The sequence below is a fragment of the Meleagris gallopavo genome, chromosome 3, assembly GCF_905368555.1.
Source record: "Meleagris gallopavo chromosome 3, MGAL_WU_HG_1.1, whole genome shotgun sequence".
Classification (NCBI taxonomy): domain Eukaryota; kingdom Metazoa; phylum Chordata; class Aves; order Galliformes; family Phasianidae; genus Meleagris; species Meleagris gallopavo.
The window spans coordinates 66,693,450-66,713,031 of NC_139406.1; the positions used below are offsets into that span (position 1 = coordinate 66,693,450).

General features: G+C 40.5%; 1 protein-coding gene across 1 annotated transcript; it reads left to right on the forward strand.

The window, feature by feature from the left end:
* Positions 1 to 397: 397 nt before the first annotated feature.
* LOC100550740 (fatty acid-binding protein 5) lies at positions 398 to 5,468 on the forward strand. The gene is made up of 4 exons (XM_085221341.1): positions 398 to 559; positions 3,175 to 3,347; positions 4,317 to 4,421; positions 4,567 to 5,468. Exons 1-4 carry the CDS (start codon positions 484 to 486, stop codon positions 4,615 to 4,617), a joined length of 405 nt encoding a protein of 134 aa, XP_085077467.1. The 5' UTR covers positions 398 to 483; the 3' UTR covers positions 4,618 to 5,468.
* The last annotated feature ends 14,114 nt before the right edge of the window (positions 5,469 to 19,582 follow it).

A 19,582-nucleotide genomic window follows, 5' to 3' on the forward strand; every position in this document is an offset into this window, starting at 1 on the left:
TTTAGGATCCAGCGCCCCAGAATTCCAAACCCTCCTTGCAGCCCAAATCCCGGCAGCCACTTTTGGATCAATTTGCAGCGAGAGGCACCGGGTGGATTTTTCTTCTTTATCCAAAGAAGCGTGAAGGCTGAGACGTCCTCAGTAGTGGCTGCGGCCCTGTGCCCAGGGGTTGCGGGTACCCCGGCTGTGGGGCTGCGGGTGCGCGGGCAGGGAGGTGCGTGTGCGTGTGTGTGTCTGTGTGGCTGCAGGAGGAGGAGGAGGAAGGGCAGCACTGCGTGCCCGCTCTTGCCGCCGCCGCCGCGGGCGGGACTCTGCGGGCGGGGGCTCGGCGGGGAAGGGGCCGGGGCGCGGCGGGAGCCCCATTGGCTCTCCCCGGCGGCACATGTCCCCGGCCCCGCTATAAAGGAGGCTGCGGCCCCACTGCTATCCGTCCGTCTGCCTCCCAGCTTCCCCGGGGAGTTCGCCACCGCCGCCGCCATCGCCATGGCCATCGACGCGTTTTTAGGCAAATGGTGCCTGGTCTCCAGCGAGGGCTTTGAGGAGTACATGAAGGAGCTGGGTAAGGAGACGGGGGCTCTCCGCCTCGGGCAGGGAGCCCGGCACCCCGCGGCTCGGTCCGGAGCCGCCGCCGAGGCTCTGTCCAAGGTCCGCGGGGGGAATCCGCGGCGGCTCCGCGCTGCGGCATCGCGGGCTCCGCGCCCCGATCCCGGCACGGCCACCTCCTCCTCGTCGTATAGATGTCGGAAATCTCGTCTTAAAATTCTTTATTTCTTTCGCACCGCGGGCAGGTGCCGGTGCCGGCAGGCACATCCCCGCCGCTCCCCCTCCCGCCGGCTGCCGGGCCCGGATTACCGCCTGGCGCAGCTCTTCCCTCCCCGGCGGTGCCGCGGACGGAGCGGGGCCGGCTCGGCGCGGGGGATGCGGGGCCGCGGTCCGAGGTGGCGCCGCCCGAAGCCGGGCAGAGCGCGGAACCCGGGCCGCCTCCAGCCGGGCGGGTGCGACCCAAAGCGGGTCAGCTGCACGTGGTGCCCGGGGCTGGCTGCGCTCTGTGCGCACAGCACACGGCGCGCTTTCCGCAGCCCCGGGCTGCTGTACGTTCTGCAGCACGCCGGTGCTGAATCGAGAGCAGTGTCCTGCATCCCTGTGAGCATCCCGGCTGACAGGTGATGGACGTTGCAGTGGCTGTGTACTTAGAAGCTGTTGTTCTCTGCGTTTATTCAGTGCTGACGGCTGGGATGCTTTCTCAAGAAGGGGAGGTTTTGCTTTGAGCCTCTTTGGAGGAGGAGAGGAAGGAATTTAGGCCAGGCGTTCTTCATGTAAAATACAAAAGGCATCGCTACAGTTATGCTGTGCAGGCGATGGCGGCTGTGATCACGTTTGCGATGCCTGTCAGTGCGTGGTAGGTGTGAGCTGAGAAAACCTTCTGGGCTGAGCCTCTCGGAAGACTATGATGGACGAGATTCAGACACTTGTGCTGGGCTCCACTCAGCTGTGTTTTAGGATGCCGTGGTGCTAAACAGGAGCTGCAGCTTCACAGTAGAAATGAAGTGGGGTGACTCCAGAGCACACCTCCTGTGTGTAGGCAGCGAGCAGTCAGCTTGCTCCTAGATCGCAATCTTAAGCCGGTCGCTTTTCTTTGTTACAACTGCAATTTGGGCAGATTGCTGACTGCTTAGCAAACTCTGCCCATGATCCCGCTGAGATGTGCTGTGATTCTGCAGATTCTGCTCAGTCAGTGTAGAAGACGATTCCCAAGATAAGAATGTTTGCATTTCACTGCTTGCTGCATGGAAAGAATGACTCTGCTCACCTCTGTAGCTGGATTTCAAGATGTAGCTGATCAGTAACTCACAATGGACTGGACAACAGCAAAGGAATGGGAGCTGGTCATCTTGACAGTACCTTCCAGTTCTACCAGAATACCGGACACAGGAGGACCACTTTGTGCTCTGCAGGCTCATGCTCATGGCTCACTGCTGGAATCTTGTCTGATTCTGGAGAAGCAGTGGCTGAGAGTTGCTTTCTTAAATTTGCACTTCCCAAGGAAACCGTAATCTTTGTTTCATGGACTCAGCCCTCACCCAAGCATCCTGTGCACTGCAGCATGGGGCTGAGCTGTACATGACAGCACTTTTAACTACACGCCCACTTGGTGGCACTTCCTGATCCATTTGGTTGCTTATCAGCACTTGGTGCAGATCTGTACTTTCCCATTCAACGGAGTCCAGTTTGTTGCTTGAATACCCTCTAATTTCTATCTTCATCCTTCAGATCAAAAAGACTCAAGCAAAGCACACAACCCCTGAGCGCACACAGAGGCTGAGACAGGGGGAATCTTTTATGTGCTGGAGCATTTTGAGGACTACAAGTCTCCAGTTGATACCCATAATGTGTTGAATTTCCAGTCATTTCCAAAAGTCTTGCTTGCAAGTTGCCTGTGAGCAGTATTTCATGTAACGGGAGCGTTCTGATTGAGAAGTCAGTATTTTGGAGACAGGGAGTGACATTTTATTAAAAACTGCACATTTGCAATTGTGTATAGCATGACTGAAGATTGCCTTTTAAGTTGAAATAGATGTGCAAGTGGATTCACTTGTCAGTTCATTCTATAGAACATACACGCCCAATCTGCTTGTTTTATGGTCGTTTCCCTCTTTTTTTATGTTTTGACAAAACATTTTTTCTATTTTTTTATTACTGATATACATTAACTATATTATATGTTTTATATGTTTTCCAAGACAATTTCTCTTCACTCAGTGCAGACTAGGCAAGCCAAAAGGTTGGACACCCATGCTTTAGAATGTTCAAAGCATTCAGAACATGATTTTTTTATATTCGTTGATGCTTTTTGTTTCTTTTCCTGTTTAATACTTATTTCATTTGGAAAAAAATCAGTGCTGAGTTTCAGGACATTTGTGAGTCCTCTAAAGCACAACACAGATTTAGCTGTAGCTCTTTGAGGAAGCAAAGGAATAACCTTGCAAACAAGCTTTTTTCCTTCCCCATCAATGGATAATTTAAAACGTCCTATTTCTTTGGGACTCTTGAGCTTTGATTCTCAAGCATATTTGAGCCCCTAATTAAATGGGAATTAAGTATTTGAATTCCTGTGTGGCCATAAGCCTTAGGGTTTAACTGACTTTGTGACACTCTGTGCCTCTTGCCTTGCAGGTGTGGGTATGGCCATGAGAAAAATGGGAAGCATGGCGAAACCAGATGTTTACATCATTAAGGAGGGGGATACAATCACTGTGAAAACAGAAAGCACCTTCAAAACTTCACAGTTCAGCTTCAAGATCGGTGAGAAGTTTGAGGAAAACACATTAGATGGCAGAAAAACTCAGGTCAGTATTCTAGACTTTCTGATGAATAAACACAGTTCTTTGGTTGTTTTGTGGATGAAGGCACTATTTAGAAGTCAGCTTTGGCATCCTTGCTAACAGTGCTTTTATTTGATGAACAGCTGTCACTGTAAGTATCATTGAAATCAATTGATTTTTTTCTGGATCAAGCAATTTCCAAAGAGGGAAAATGCTGAAACTAATCTTGTCTTGTGTACTGTTGCCTTCAATTTGTTAGACAAGCATTGTGTTAGTAAAGCTAACAGACCTTTAAATCCATTTTAAAGCCAAATGTCACTTTATTGGAAGCCTATGGAAAAAATCCCATTGATGTTTAATCAGTGGCAGTGCAGCCCTGCAGCTGACCTGACTGCTCAACCTCTCCTATTTGCATAACAAGAGACTAGCTCAGTGTGCAGGGACTATACACCAGGCATAAATGTGAATGTCAGTCCCTAGTCACCAGTTTCATAAGGCAACAAAAGCATCTCTTTGCACTGAGTAGGGAGAATATTAACCCAAAAGGAAGTTAAACACAAAGAAACCCTCAAATATGTCTCTTTTATCTGCTTGTGTGAGTGCTCTCTATGTACTGTTCGCCATCTCTTCAACCACATGCTGGCAATTCATCTATTTTTGCAAGATCGAATAAACGTTACACAAAAGCTCAAAGCCCTTTCACAAAGACATGAACAGAGAATGTCATCCGCTCTTGTTATTGAAGCTGTGCATGCTGTCAAAGGTCTGTTGTATGCAGGAATGTGTCAGAGCAGGAAGTGAACAGTCAGCTAATAGAAGAAGAGGATCAATAAAAAATTAAGAGAATATCCTGGCTTTGTAGATTTCAGTGGCAAAATTACTATTGAGTGAGCTGGAGTGGGAATTTTTCCTTTGGAAGAAAGTAGGTTGGACAGCATCAGCTTTCAATAAATGCTGTCGGTAAAATATTAACACTTAGATTCTGTTTTTCAGACACTTGTCAGCTTAAAAGATGATGGGTCATTGATCCAAGAGCAGGAATGGGATGGCAAGAAGACCGTAATAACACGGAAACTTGTGGATGGACAGTTGGTGGTGGTGAGTTCAGCCCTGCTGCCCAACTTGAGTACTGCCAGCCAGTAGCCTGAAACAAAACTCTAAAAATCCTGAGCTGCAGCCTTTTTTTCTTACATTCTGTACTGAGGCAAGGCAAATGAATGAATTCATTTCTTTTATCTTCTAGGAATGTGACATGAATGGTGTCAAGTGTGTTAGAGTCTACCAGAAGGCATGAGAACATCTTCAAATTCAGTAGGAACTTGCTACAAACAACTCAGTCCAGTGGACAGAGCTCCTCTACACTCCATGATTTCCTTTTCCCTGTTTTCTAGTATTTCAATGGACTGAGTAGCTGAGTGCAATCCTTTTTAAAAGCCGTGATGTAACTATTATGTAACTATTCTGAACTTATGAGGCTATTAAATAAAATTTTCAAATATATTAAGTGCAAATGTTGTTATTATAGTAAAATTTTAAAGTGAGGCTTTATAAAAGCTTAGTTTGGTTTTAGGCTCTACTACAAACTGCCTTCCCTTCAAGATAATGCAAATAATGGTAATGAACAGTTAATAGCGGACTAAATTTTAACCAGCCTTTTCATCTTTAATGGCTAAGGTAATAAAATCTGAAATAGAAAAAAAACATTCAAAGTTCAGGCACTACAGTTGTTTCTATCTTACGCGTTACAAAGTAAATAGAATGCGCTGGTATAAATAAGAGATAAACCTTGTTGGCCTTTAGGTAGAGGAATGTATTTTTGGGGATTGGTGGTTGTTTTTTTTTCTTGTTTGAAACCCACAGATTTCTTATCTGAAAAAATACATACACTAGTGAGCCAATAGACATGATAACATAAGTAAATACGTAAGTACTTTGCTTCAAGGAGGCCTTAATTTGAGTGTGCTCTTTGTTTTCCTAGCAAAATTCATATTTCCTGTCCAGTAACTTTCTAAAAACTCTTAACCAAAACCTGCTGAAATACTGCCTAAAACTTAAAGCCTCATTTTATTTTTTGAACTGACTTGAAACATTTATAAATGGAGTTCATATGCTTTAAAGTACCACAATAAATACTCAGAAATATCAGTGTCTTGAATATTACTTTTATTCTGCTTGGGAAATAGAGCCTACAATACTACATTTCTTCCAAGGAGTTGTGAGATTGAACTAAATTATAAGGTTTAGATAACATTTGGTCACACCAGACAAACATATTCTAAGTCTGAAACTGTTTAGTGACAGGTAACGAAGAGATTTCTATCAAATTCACAAGTCTGGAGGATCCTGTAATTGTATGCTTCTGGTTTGCAGCATCAGTCACTGTAGAATCCATTGCAGAATCCAACTTAAAGTCTATTAGGGTTTTTATCTGCTCACTGTATCTACTCTACTACTGAATTCACCCTAACAGCAGAAAATTCTAATCTTTGTGTTCATCCTACCAAAGAGGGAAGATGACTCTTAACTTAGCATTGGAATATTTATTATTTTCAATAAGAATTTATTGAATGTAGAATTTATTTAATTGGAGAACATTGCTCACATTTTTTTTCACGCTCTGTATAAAATAACTTTTCCTGGATCCTCTAACGTTGCCTTTTTGACTTCACCAATCTATATGATCTCTATTTAGTATTTTTCATGACTATAATGCGAACCCAAAGATCTCTGCTATATTCTTACGCTGAATATTAGAAAAAGGTTATTTGTTATTAGGGGAGGGAATTTTGCCATAGAAACAGAAAAAAAAAAAAGAAGAGAAATTTACTAAGTTTATGATCAGAAATAGACTAAATAGGGATGGGGAAACAGATGCAACAATCCATGGCATGATATGACAGGGCATTGGAACAGGCTGCCCAGAGAAGTTGCGGAGTCTTTTTCCTTGGAGATATTCAAGACTCATGTAGACTCCTTCCTGTGCATACTACTGTAGGGAACCTGCTTTGGCAGGGGGGTTGGATTTGGTCTCCAGAAGTCCCTTCCATCCCTATGATTCTGTCATACTGTGGTATGATATGAAGTGGTCACAAACTCTGAGCTTGCTGGAGTTCAAGAAGCATCTGGACAACGCTCTCAGACATACGGTCTGATTTTTGGGTGGTCCTGTGTGGAGTCAGGAGTTGGACTTGATGATCCTTATGGGTCTCTTCCAACTTGGGATATTCCTTGATTCTATGAGTCTATATGAAAACCCTTCCTCCCTTCCAAAAGAAGCAGAATACTGCTGCTTTGAGTGGGGCATTGCGCCTTCCCGGTGGTCGCTGATCTATCGCTTACTGCTCCTTGTTTACTCTTCTCATACTCAGTGCTGTTAACTGTTTATCTTTTATTTGAATGGGAAAAGCATGCAATGTCTTTTATAGGACATCCGTTCTGACTACAGTGAGATCATTTCTTGTAAAACAAAAGGCAGAAGACTATCTTTTCAGAGTAATTTCCTATGGAAACAGGGCTTGTGTATGTGTATGTGTGTGAGTTTCCCTGCCTCTGATTCCAGCCACATGTGAAGTAGAGGCTAGAGGTCCCAAGAACAATAAATCTTCTACAAATGTCATGAAAATAAGAGGCCTGATAAAGGGGATAGGCCATCAAAGTGCCTTGATGATGGAAAGACTTCACACGGAAGTCGCAGTTTAACATTAAATGGAAGAAAAACATCTATAAACTTTTTCGGCATGCCTAAGTTACTTCAGATATGAGGGCTGAGCAGCTGGAAGACATAGATCAACAGGAAACTAGAATTCTTTAGAACTAATTTCCCTACTTAGGTTCAAATATTTGTTTGCTTTATTCTGAAGTTAGCTTCAGCCTCTATTGCTGGTGACTTGAACGTAAACATACTATGACCCAGAACTACCATATATATATACAACCCATCTGTATTAGACTAGAGGAAGCAGTTACAGCAATTTCATCATATTGCCATCCAGGATTTATGCTTCTCAAGACTTAAAAATATGATTTATTTCCAAATTCTATGTGTTATAGTACAACTCAGTAGTTGTACTCTTTATAAAGTTTGTAAATACAATGTTCTCATGAATGTAAAATAACCAGTTGTCCTGAGATGTGCACAACTCTATGTAGTTCACTATATCGCATAAGATAGCTAAAAAGAAGACTTCTGAGAAGAAACAATCAATAAACTGTGCATTATACATCCAGAACTGCCTTATAATGCCACAGAGTTATGAAATGAGATGAGTTTTGGCATGACATATTAGTGATTTTGAAAATATTTTGGAGGTACAAAAGAATCATCTGCAAACTGAAGCTGCAAGTAAAATGGCTCAAAGTGAACACTTAAAGTAATGAGCAGTGTCTGATTTATGTATTCATTATTCACTTCTTCTCAAATTGGGATAGATGAATAGATGGGTTGTTTCAATAAAGTGCTTTTTTTTTTTAAATTTTTGAGGGTTTTGAGGTGGTGGTGGTGAAAAGGGGTAGAAAATTAAACATTTTAGCAATTCAGAGCTGTTATTCTACCACACTGGGGAAATAATTCATTATCCGAGCATTCCAGGAACATTGATGAGATGGTCCAATGCTTCGAGTTGAGGGTACTGCGCTCTATACAATTCTCAGACAATTAAAGATTTCCCTGTTGTGGTTTGTTTATATGATTTATTTCAAAATGGCATCCTACTCTGCCTGCGCTCTCTACAGTTAATACTAGCCTTTCCCTTTTCCTCTCCCCTCCCTACCATATGTATGCACTCCAGATCAAAGTTTTTTTTAACAAAACAAAGTAAGTGATGGGAAATCTGAGTTTTCTGAGGTTATGGTCCCACTGTTAGCTGTCAGTGCTCCTAAAAAAAGGCAATGATTATTTTTTCAAGTGTGGAGGTCAAGTGTAGGAAGACAGTTTTGCTCTGCCAGTGACTACTTGAACAATATTATCCATGAAACAAACATCCAAAAAGAAAATGAGTCATTGAATAGGTACTCAAATTCTTTCAGGTTATAACCAAAAGTCTAGCATATTCTAGTGAGTATAAACAATAAACTCTTACCTATTTCTATATAGTATTATGTTCAATATATTTTACTGATCATAAAGTTTTTCATTGCTTGGAGAAGAGAAGGCTCTGGGGAGATCTCAATGTGGCCTTCCAGTACTTGAAGGGAGCATATAAACAGGAGGGGAATGGCTGTTTATGAGGGTGGATAGTGATAGGACAAAGGGGAATGGTTTTAAACTAGGACAGGTGAGGTTTAGGTTAGATATTAGGAGGAAGTTTTTCGCACAGAGGGTGGTGATGCACTGGAACAGGTTGCCCAAGGAGGTTGTGGATGCCCCATCCCTGGAGGCATTCAAGGCCAGGCTGGATGTGGCTCTGGGCAGCCTGGTCTGGTGGTTGGTGACCCTGCACATAGCAGGGGGTTGAAACTAGATGATCATTGTGGTCCTTTTCAACCCAGGCCATTCTATGATTCTATGATTCATTCAAAGCAGCTCTTCTTCAAGATAGAAGCTGAAAGTAAAATGCTCCATTTCAGCTTAGCTCAGGGTGTCAGCCTGTGCTGGTGCTGGCTGTAGAAAAGTTAATCTCCGGCTCAAATTTTTATGAAGCAACTGCTTGTATTCTACCTGAAACTGTTGTACAAAAATAAAAGCAGGAACGCAGGCCAACTCTGATCAAAACTTTGTTTTTAACTCCTTCCCTGATTACATGATTACACAAGTAGCAGTTTAGAAAAACTTTACGCTTCACTGACTATGTATACTTGTAGGGGAAAAAATCCCACACGGTGTGATAGCAAATGGGAGCAAATTAACATATATTATTTCTTTTTTGATGCCTTGTTTCAGTCCCATTGTTCAGCCCTGGTAGGATTTAGAGCTATTTTGGAGACAGTCCAGCATCTGTGTAAACAAATTTTGTCCCATGATTCTCCTTCTTTGGCTTTGGCTTTTCAGCCCTTATACATCAAATTAAGATTTTGTTGACACTTCCCAGAATGGTTTTATTTTATGCTATTATTTCAGAGGAAAAGGAAACACTATTAGAGACCACACTCCCAGGAGTGAATTTAATTTCCTTTCCAGTGAAAATGTTTCCAAAATAATTATCTCTATCAGATGTTCTTAGTTGCATTCTGGACATATTTGCAGGTGAAGTCCATTGTAGTTTCAGAATAAACATAAAGCTTCAGTAATAAATGTAATACGTGCAAGCTAAATAATGTCCTGCAAAAATTGACTGATTCCCAAATATTATGATTAAGAGTTAAAAATAAAATGTTTATCATTAATCACAGCTGTACGTTCTCAAATTAAACACCAGAAGATAAATGTTCTACTCTGAGAATCATGAGGATACATATCTAGAACTGGTCATTTGCTCCCACATGCGTAGAACTTGATCCTCTTAGAAGTTCTTGTTCAAAACTAATTAGTCTACCTTCAAAACAGTCCTTGTGTCTCTAAGGATGCAGCTCATTTTGTTGTGTAGTGAAGTGCCAAACAGAAAATTGAGGGACTAAGCACAGATTTCAGTCTGGGCTCACGGTGCACAGTGACGTGGGGAGAGAGCTTGCTGCAGCACAGCTCATGGGCATGTCATGCTGTGGTTTGGTGCTTTTCGAGGATATGCTATATGCTCATATATGGTGAATAGCAGATTTGAAGTCATAATGAATAGACTTGCTGCAATGACTTCATGTCCTTCTTGGGGGCTCCAGAACTGAACAAAACACTCCATGCTGGGTCTCATAAGAGGAGAGTATAGGGGCACAATCACCTCCCTTGCCCTGCTGGTCACACTTCTCTTGATACAACCCAAGATATGGTTGGCCTTCTGGGCTGCAAGCACACATTGCTGGCTCGTGTTGAATCTTTCTTCAGTCAACGTCTAATTGTGTCTAATAATGTTCAGAAAATGGGGTGTTTCTATTCTTTTACATTTATTTTTTTCTCTTGGTGAGATTCAGAATAAAACCACAAACTTCATATTTTTAGTGGTGGCATTATTTGAATAGGCATTTTCTTTTTTGCAAAATTCATGGAATACAGTCCCCCTGTTTAAGCAGCTAAACCAGTGGCTGCTTTTCTGAAACTGTGATAGGAGAGAGGAAGCTAATTGATTAAAAACAGAAACCACAGATGCCTCAGTCCTTTCCCTTTGTCATGTAATTCCATAACACAGTTCATGCTTATCTGAGCCTACACGTTATCTCCCTGGATGTTTGCTTTCTTCATGAAGATTCTTCTTTTTTCCTATTAGGATTATCAGGTCTTTTTTGATTTTGATTCTGAATGTCCAGATGGTATGATGTTAGAATAGGGATTAAGAAAGACAGTAATAAATACAGCTGCATCGTGTCTAACCTCACTTTCTCTCTCTCTCTTTCTCTATCCCCCCCCTTTTTTTTTCCCGTGGTGCTGATGGGCTTTGTCTTTCTGTTTTTTGCCACTGAGAGAATGAAGAACACTGAGTGTACAGCAAAGGTATCCAGTGGTAGTCATTCTGATAGTGGATTTTCATGCAGTATATGGTTGAGCAATATCAACCTCAGATTTAGATAACTGAAAGGTTTAACTATTCTGCTGTTCTCAGCTGAATCCTGGGAGAAATATGCAGACCTACATATGGAAAGGTAATTATGTGCTGCCACAGCAGATAGACCACATGTAGTTTGCTTTAACACATGTGCTGAAATTTTATTAAGCACAGTTTTCTCCAATATTTAGCTCTGACCCAGGAAAGAAGGTAAATGTGCTTTCCCAAAAAGTGATTCTCTATTGAACTGAGTTAATTTTTAATAGTCACAGTGATACTATTATCTGATAGAGGTTTATGATAATCAAATGAAGTGAACAATCTGAAAATTTAAGAGATATAGATTTGAAAGATGGCAGACTTGGTGGATAAAGGAATTGTTGAGTTGCATTCAATGGGCCAATGTCTAGGTGGAGACTAATGACAAGTGGTGTTCCTCAGGAGTTGGTACTGAGACCAGAACTATATATAATCTTTGCCAGTGACACAGACAGTTGAGTTGAGGGTGTCCTGATCAGGATTGCTGATGATACCAAGCTGCGTGGTGCAGTCAACAAACTGGAAAGAAGGGATGCCATACACAGGGACCTTGGTGGGTTTCAGTGGTGGATGTGTGATCCTCATTAAGTTTGATTGAGTGATGTCCTTCTCCTGTGGTCAATGTTCAGGACATAATCCACAGATATTTTTAAACTCATTTGTCCTCACTCACTTTGTGGAGGAGAAGAACACATGGGAAAAAAAAAACAAACAAGTTAAAGATGTTTTGATATATCAAGTGTAAAATAGTAAGTCTGGGAAAAAAGATTTCCCCAGAGGTTTTTCTCTGAGAAAACACAAACCTGAACCATAAACCTATCCTTGGAAAAGAAAATGTACAAGGCCCTTTGGAATGTTTAAAAAAGTCTCAGATAAAGCTCTGTATACTAAAGCTCTCAGCCTTTGCTTCCATTCTTGTAAATACTAACTTACTTTGGATTAGCTGGACACTCCCTGTTGTGATTAAAAGCACACTTTGTATGAGAGGTTGTCTAGAAGTCTACTGGAATTTCCCTTTGTCCTAGCTTATAACTTTATTTGTCACTTGAGTTTTTGTTCCACTTCCATGATCTTCATAAACCAAGATTTTGCAGAGATTTCTCTGCTCCTGATCCACTTTGCTTTACATTTCAAGAGAACATTAGCACTGTCTCATAATGTATTCTACAGATTTTACCAAGGAGTAAATTGTTGCTTTCAGGCTGACACATACTGAGATGGATTTCTGAGCTGGATTCCTGCTAGGATCAAGGGCTAAGAATGTTTATCAATGAGGCACTGATGCTGTCTTATGAAGTGACAGCCTTATATACCAACAGAAGTCTTTGTACTTCTTCAGTAAGTTTATATTGGGCTTTAATGAGAGATCAAGAACAAATGATTAATTTTAAGACATGTTCTTGACTCTTTATAGCATCCTTCTTGACTTTTTGTAACACTTACATTAACAATAGAGCTCACTGGGAATGTAATTTGATCAGAAAGAAAATTTTGCTAGTTTTGTATATTTACTCATTTATTCTGATAGGTCAATTGGGCTAATATTTACATCAAAAATGACAAATCACCATTACCAGTATGGTTTTATTACACTGTCACTGTATTATTCTTGAAATAAAACCTATAATTAATGTGTGGAAATGCACTAGAGACCAAAATGTATGTTAATTTCTGAGTGTTATTCAATCACAGTATCTTGGAGAAAATATTTCCCTTACATTGTTTATTGGCCTTGAATAGTATCAACAGATATTACTGGGGAAGATATTCAGTTGCATCTTACAATAACATTTCACTGATAACTTCAGTAGTGTTATGATTGCATATAAATTTAGAAAAATAATTTAAGATCTAATGCCTCTCTCTTTTTTTTTTAATTTAATGCTTATTGTAACATTTTCTGAAGAAAACACCAATAAAACATTATGCAATATTATTGATCATGCCTATACAGTTACTTCATATTGATAAATAGAAAACTGTAATTAATGTTTGACTACCCTATACAATGAAAACAGTCAATGTATTTGTACCAAGTACGTTGGTTGGTCTGAAAATAATACCTCCTATTTATTTCCACAGAAACTACAACAAATCCAAAGAGCACAATAACACTGTTTAACAGAGCAAATTCTCAGCTATAAAACACCATTTTTCAACATAGTCATTATCTATGCCCTTTTGCCAGCAATGAACAAGAGCCTCCATGCTGCACCCATAAAAATCTGCATTGCTGCCTGGAATGTGGCTTTTCTTTCACATCTCTGTTACCGCTGCTGAAACTCACCAGCCACTGCCTCACTGTGTTAACATCCACTGCTTGGTCTTTATTGAGATAAATGTTCAGCAAGCCCTGGTCTCTATCAAATAAGTTGATATGGGTGCTGACATTCACATTAAGGTCTTCTTACTGTTGTTAACAAGTGAACATTTGGTGGCAAATCCACCTCCTGAGTTTCTCATTCCACGGTTTATATTTCACCTTCCCTACAGGCTCTGCCTTTGCACACAAGACAACTCCGTCTGGTCATCTGCTATCTGCATTGCAGACAAGAATCATGGACTGTTAAGATCTTACTATCAAACTGATTACTTCTGCAGGTTCTGTTTAGTCTACACTTACGTAAGGCAGAGTGTAGCTGGACTTGAGTTATATCACAACAGCATGATGAGGCTGCCCTTGTCACTGCTGGTGCTGTGCCCTCTCTACAAAGTGTCTGTGATTCTCTGCTGAACCAACAGGTCATAATTTCTTGGTTTCCCTGCAAGCCTGAGGGTTCATTCACATGGGAAAATGAGAGTTTGGTACTGAGTGAGCAGAATCAATCCATTTCCCATTTTTAACTGAATCCTGAATAGTTTTACTCCCACCACCAGATGTATTACTTTCCCATATGACGAGTATTTACTCCTATAACTGATGGCATACAGCCTACACCTTGGTTACCATGGGAGATTTGTTTTCTTCCTGCCATTGTTGTAGCAGCAGTCTCACAAAATACATTTCTCTCTATTATTTCTCTTACAGCCTTCTACAAAGAACACCTAACAATGGTTCCTCAGACAAGAAACTGGAGCTAAGCAGTCCAAGGAAAATTACCGTTTGCAAAGTCTGAGAGTAGCTTTGGGAGTGGCATAGGATGTCTTGCTCTAATACTTCTTCTGGAGACTTAAATCTTGCAGTTACTTGTATTTAAGCTTTATCCTTTAATTGGGAAATGTAGCCATAGCATCTGATGGAAGTTACAACATCTGTGTTACACTGGGGTCAGATACATCTCATCTAAGCTAACCTGAAGCACTCAGCTGAGTTGCTCTGCTCCTACAGAGGCAGGGATGAGGGGCAGACACGACCTGGAAATACCAGATGGCAGAGTTTGTACAGTAAACAATCAGCTGCAAAGTCTATTGCAAATGCATTTTGTTGTCATCCAGAGACATACATTCATGCAACGCTTGAAGCCATACTACAGTAGGAGGTACACACATACTCATTACCCAACAAATCTCACAGAAGCTGTGTGAATCACACCACGTACTCCAATTCATGAGTCACACTAAGTATATACAAGCCATGCATATATAAATGCATATGTACAAGCGGTGTTTTAATAGCTCTGTTATCTAGCTGTGCAAACTTGCTTAGCTATGAAATAAACTGGCTTTGTTTTATGTTATCCCTGTTTAAACACCTTCAGATGGGTATTTTGAGTTAAGAGACAACTGCATAGGAATTATTGGGCTACTATTATTATTTTACTTGTCTCTGAGAAAGTTTTGCACAATTATGCATTCAACTGTTTTGATTTCTGCTAGAGACTGCTCAAAGATATCACGTGGTTATCTCCATCATCAAAATCAGTTTTCTTCCAGGAACCTTCAACACAGGAAGACATTTTGCATGCTTGAGTCACTAGCCTGAATGAATGGTGAAAAGCCATGCTTTGCACAAGTAAGCAGGCTGTGGCTTTCTAGGTTCAGGCTCTCAAGTAGTCAGCTAGCACACCTTATGCTGCCTAGTCATTGCATCTTTCCATGATTTGATGTGTATCAGACAGGTGTCTTGTCTTGATCTTCTTTTTACAAAGTTCACATAATGCAAGGGATCTTGTTAAGGATGTTAAAACAGGCTTCTTCACATAGCAGTTTAGAGCACCTAAGGTCTGAATCTACAGCCTGGGAATCATCCACATTTTTTTGATTGAATATAGGGAAAGTCTTGGGTGGTGGTACATTGCTGAAGTGTTTCATTTAATGGATGATTTTGTATAAAGCCCACAGTAAACTCTATTCCTTCCAGCACCCCCAACCTCCTCCTTCCGTGATGTGAGATTGCATGAATCACTGGAATTGATCTATCCCAGGTGTGTCCTTAAGTTGTCCCTGTAATGTGAAGTTGGTGCCATCACCCACAGCTTCTGTGCTCACCTCCTTTGTCACAAACAGGATTTGGGCCTAAGCGTCTTACCCAACCACCCATAAACATCCAGTCTCACCCTCCTCAGAAGTTTTCATAGAGCTGAACTTTTCCATTGCTTATGTTATTTGGTACAAAGAGCCTCTGTCTCAGACAAATGTGCAACATCCCCAGGGAAGAAATTTGCTCACCAGCATCTTTTGCCTGGATATTATATTAACTATCTTCCAGCAGGTAATACTGGATCCCTCCTTCCTCTGCCCTACCCACCACCATTTCCTTTTCCTCTAAAATATTTGCATTTTTTTCCAGGACCACTAGGTGTCACAAGTACTCACATCTAAACTATAAAATACTCTCAAATATCATCCTGGAGATCTTGATATTTTCCTTATTCTTATGGAGAGGGGGAAGAAGTGGGACATAGACTTGCTGTAAACATGGGTGCTCCTGGATCTAACGATGATAATAATAAAAAAAAATGGCTGTATCATGCTGATGCTTCTTGAACAGGTCCATAGAGCTTCATGTCGAAACTTTTGGTGGAAATTATGTCTCTCATTGAAATGCCTTAATTCAGCTAAAAATTGAAAACTAATACATTGGATGTGATATGAAGGATCAACAAAGTACATCTAATACCAGAAAGTATGCTAGTGAAACAGGATGTGCAGAAGTAGAACACAGAAAGAGTTCCACCCTGAAAAACTTATGGTTAAGGAACAGAACAATGCTCAGGTTAAATTTAGATGATTTTCAAACTCAAATGGAGTGATATGTGTCACTTGTGAGACATGTCTTCCTCTTTTCTGCACGCTCGTTCCCATCTGTCTGTTTACAAACTAATCAGTCATTCCTGTCTAGCAGTATGAGCTCTACACTAGCTGAGAGGATGTAATCAGCTTCCCAGTGAGACTCAGAACACACTGCTGGCTGACTCTGGGAGCCTGAGACACTGACCTCTCTTGAAAACTAAATTTCACATTTTCAAATGTTACAAAATGTGTTCCTTAGCTTTCTTGTCCTTAACTCTGTGAAATCACTTTTTTTTTTTTTTAATTGCAGGTGGGCCTTTCCACTTCTAAATGTTCTTTCCTTCTGAAAAAATCCATCCCAGCACTCCACCGCCACACAGTGCATCCACATACACATGTACTGTTTGCTCTTTTGCTGGCACCACCATTCGGTGTGCTGAATAATGAGTATGTTTTGTCTTCCCTCGGGCCCTGTCGCTGTCACACAGAGCAGAGCTCAGCGCTGCCCCTCCGCTCCCTGTGAGGACCTGCAGCCGCCATCAGGCCTCCCCTCCTGCCATAGGGTACATAATGCTGGAGGAAATAAAGACCACTCACTCCTTTTGTAAGTGTTTCAAAGATAACGATAGACGTCACCACATAGGTGTGAGTTATTGCTTAATAAAACAGCATAACGCTCATTAATCATACTGCACATTGCACTGCCAGTCAAATTAATCATTCATGTAAGACTGATAATTTGGTTCCAAATGGACTGTTTAGAATGGATGCTGAATGTTCCTGTTATTAAGTAGCCACCTGTTTCACATTTATGACATTATATTTTGTATATTGTTGCAATAATCTAAACTGCGTTTAAAGGTAGAGTCCAATTTCAGATAATGTTTTTTTAATAACCTACTGTGTAAACAGAAACAATCAATTATGACTAGAGGTAATTACAGCATTGAATCGTTTTCTAACAACAACATTTAAATAAAAAATCAGATTGATTCAGAAAGATTTTAAACTTCACCTGTATTTAGATGAAGGTGTGTCCTAAACCATAATAGGTGCAATTACAGAGATAAGATTAAGGAGGTGCCAGCTTTCTTCTGCTTTTATATATGTTTTCGGAGTGTCTTTTCAACATGGAAAGATTTCTGTAGGCTAGTCGTCTGTGCAGAGCAGACATTTCCCAGGCAAGAAAGAAAAAAAAAAATGTTGCATTTTGTTACCACTGGGGTGTGCCACTTCAAAGGATTATGTTTTCTGCCCAGTGATTGATTCTCCTATGGCTTTGTGCACGAGCAATGCCTTTCTGTTCATATGGTACTTTTCACACATGAAAATCAAAACCCTTGGCAAAATGCTTTGATCAGTCATTGCTCTCTCTTCTAAAAGATAGGAAAAGTAGGATGAAGAGATGCTGTTTCTTGGCCAGTGTCAGACAAACACAGCAGCCAAAGACAAAAAGGGACAGTCTATGTCTCTACTAGCAAGGTTCATTGTGCCTGAAGTCTGCCATTTCAAAGCTAGCCTTCTTTAAGCTGAGTATATACGTTCCTTCTTTTCGTAGTAGGAAATCTTTGACATCTGCACAGGTGGTTTATTCTACCTCCCTTGAGCACCTGATTTATAAGAGAAATTTTGCTAAGAACATGCCTCTCTTTCCCTCCACTGATGAGGTTGCCCTGGGCAACATGCTTCCTGAGATACTCAAGTTTTTGAAGATGACATTTAAGTGAGCTGAATCCAACACCTAGTGTGCTTCCCAACACACTCAACCCTGTTCAAATGGGAGAAAGGAAGCTTCAGGTGCAGCTTTACAGTACTCAAGAGGAGATTATTAACAAAAAGGGAACCAGACTCCATAGTGATCTGCAGTGTGGGATGAGGCTCAGTAGTCATAAACTGAAACAAGAGAGTGCCTTATTGGAAAAATATTTTCTCTGAGGACAACCACAAGATGTAAGAGATTGCCCAGAGAACCATGAGCTCTCCAAACCTCGAGATTTTTGTTGGCTTGGTGGAGTGAAGCTTTAAGCTGCCTGGTCTCAACATAGACCTGCTTCTGCTTTGAGTCCAGAGTTGGGCTGCAGCTTCCCTAAACCTCTCCAGGTCTATATAACCTGTTATTCGATATTATTTTTCATATGAGATAACACACGTGGGATGCCTATCACACACGGGATGTCCTATGATTCTATTATTCTATGTCATAGCCACACATTCACACCATTGAGTGAAAGTAGTGTTGTTCTAGACATTAATGCAGGAGCCAGAAAAGGTTTGACACTGAGGATGGCACCAGATGTTAATAAGGCATCAGGGGTCAAATTTGGGTTAGCTGGCACCTCCAGTAATAGAGTTTCCAGAGGCATGTCTACTTTTTTAACAACTTGTCACACAAGGTGTCTTTCGCTTTGGTGTCCTGAAAAAATAAATTAAAATAAAAAAAAAAATTAACAAGTAACATACATTTCAGAAAATGAGTGAAAGTGAAAAAAGAAAGTAGCACAGAAAAAAAGATGGTGTGGAAATGTACAAGGAAATACACATAAAGGAGGCTTAGAAAGATTGGCTGCTTGATGAATTGAAGGATAGAAAAGATGCAGTGCATTTTCTTAGCTTCAAAATTTCACATTTCCTCTTATGATAATTGTTGAATGAGATTTTTTTTTGAAAGCACTTGATTTGGAAAAAAAAAAGTCAATCTATATGTATCTTGTAGAATGAAAATCAAATTGTAATTTAGGTAGAAAACTAAAGGAGATTTGAGTAAGGGGCAGTCAGTGTACTGTCAGATAGACAAATCCTTAAGCCTGTTGTAGATAGGTGATGTATACTGGTATATAAAAATTTTAATTGATGGGGCACTGAAATTCTGTGCAATAAGAAAAAAAATATTTAATCTGTGCGCTGAAAGGAGTTTCAGTTTTGAATTCTCTTGATGTTTTGCCTTGGGGAATGATACAGTGTAAAGTTTGTGCACAGGTTTCTGATTTGCTTTTAGAGAAGAAGTATGCACTGAAAAAGAGCCAATGTAATGTCAGGTATGGATTTCTCAATGCACTGCTAACATATTTCCTATAGCAAATAAATTGCAAAATAAAAAATGACTATAAATAGAACAATCTAGTGTGCAATAACAATTCTACATTCCACTGACAGTGATTCTTATGTTTTCAACTAAGTATCATAAAGAGGAAGTTACTTTCCTATTAAGCAACCCATTTCTCTCAACACATTTTCTCTTCCTACTGGATAATAGAAAAAAAACACAACATGAACAACACATGATAATGCTATATTTATTCTTCAGGTTCATTCTTCTCCCTCTTTCATTTAGAAGTCAGTTGTATTTCAGATAGATTTATGTTTGGTTGTACTGATGGAAAATTGAAGTAATATTTTCATAAAACTTAATACAAGTTTAGTCTATAAATATGGGAAACATTCATGAAGAAAGCATTCCTGTAATAGTATTTTATATTCACT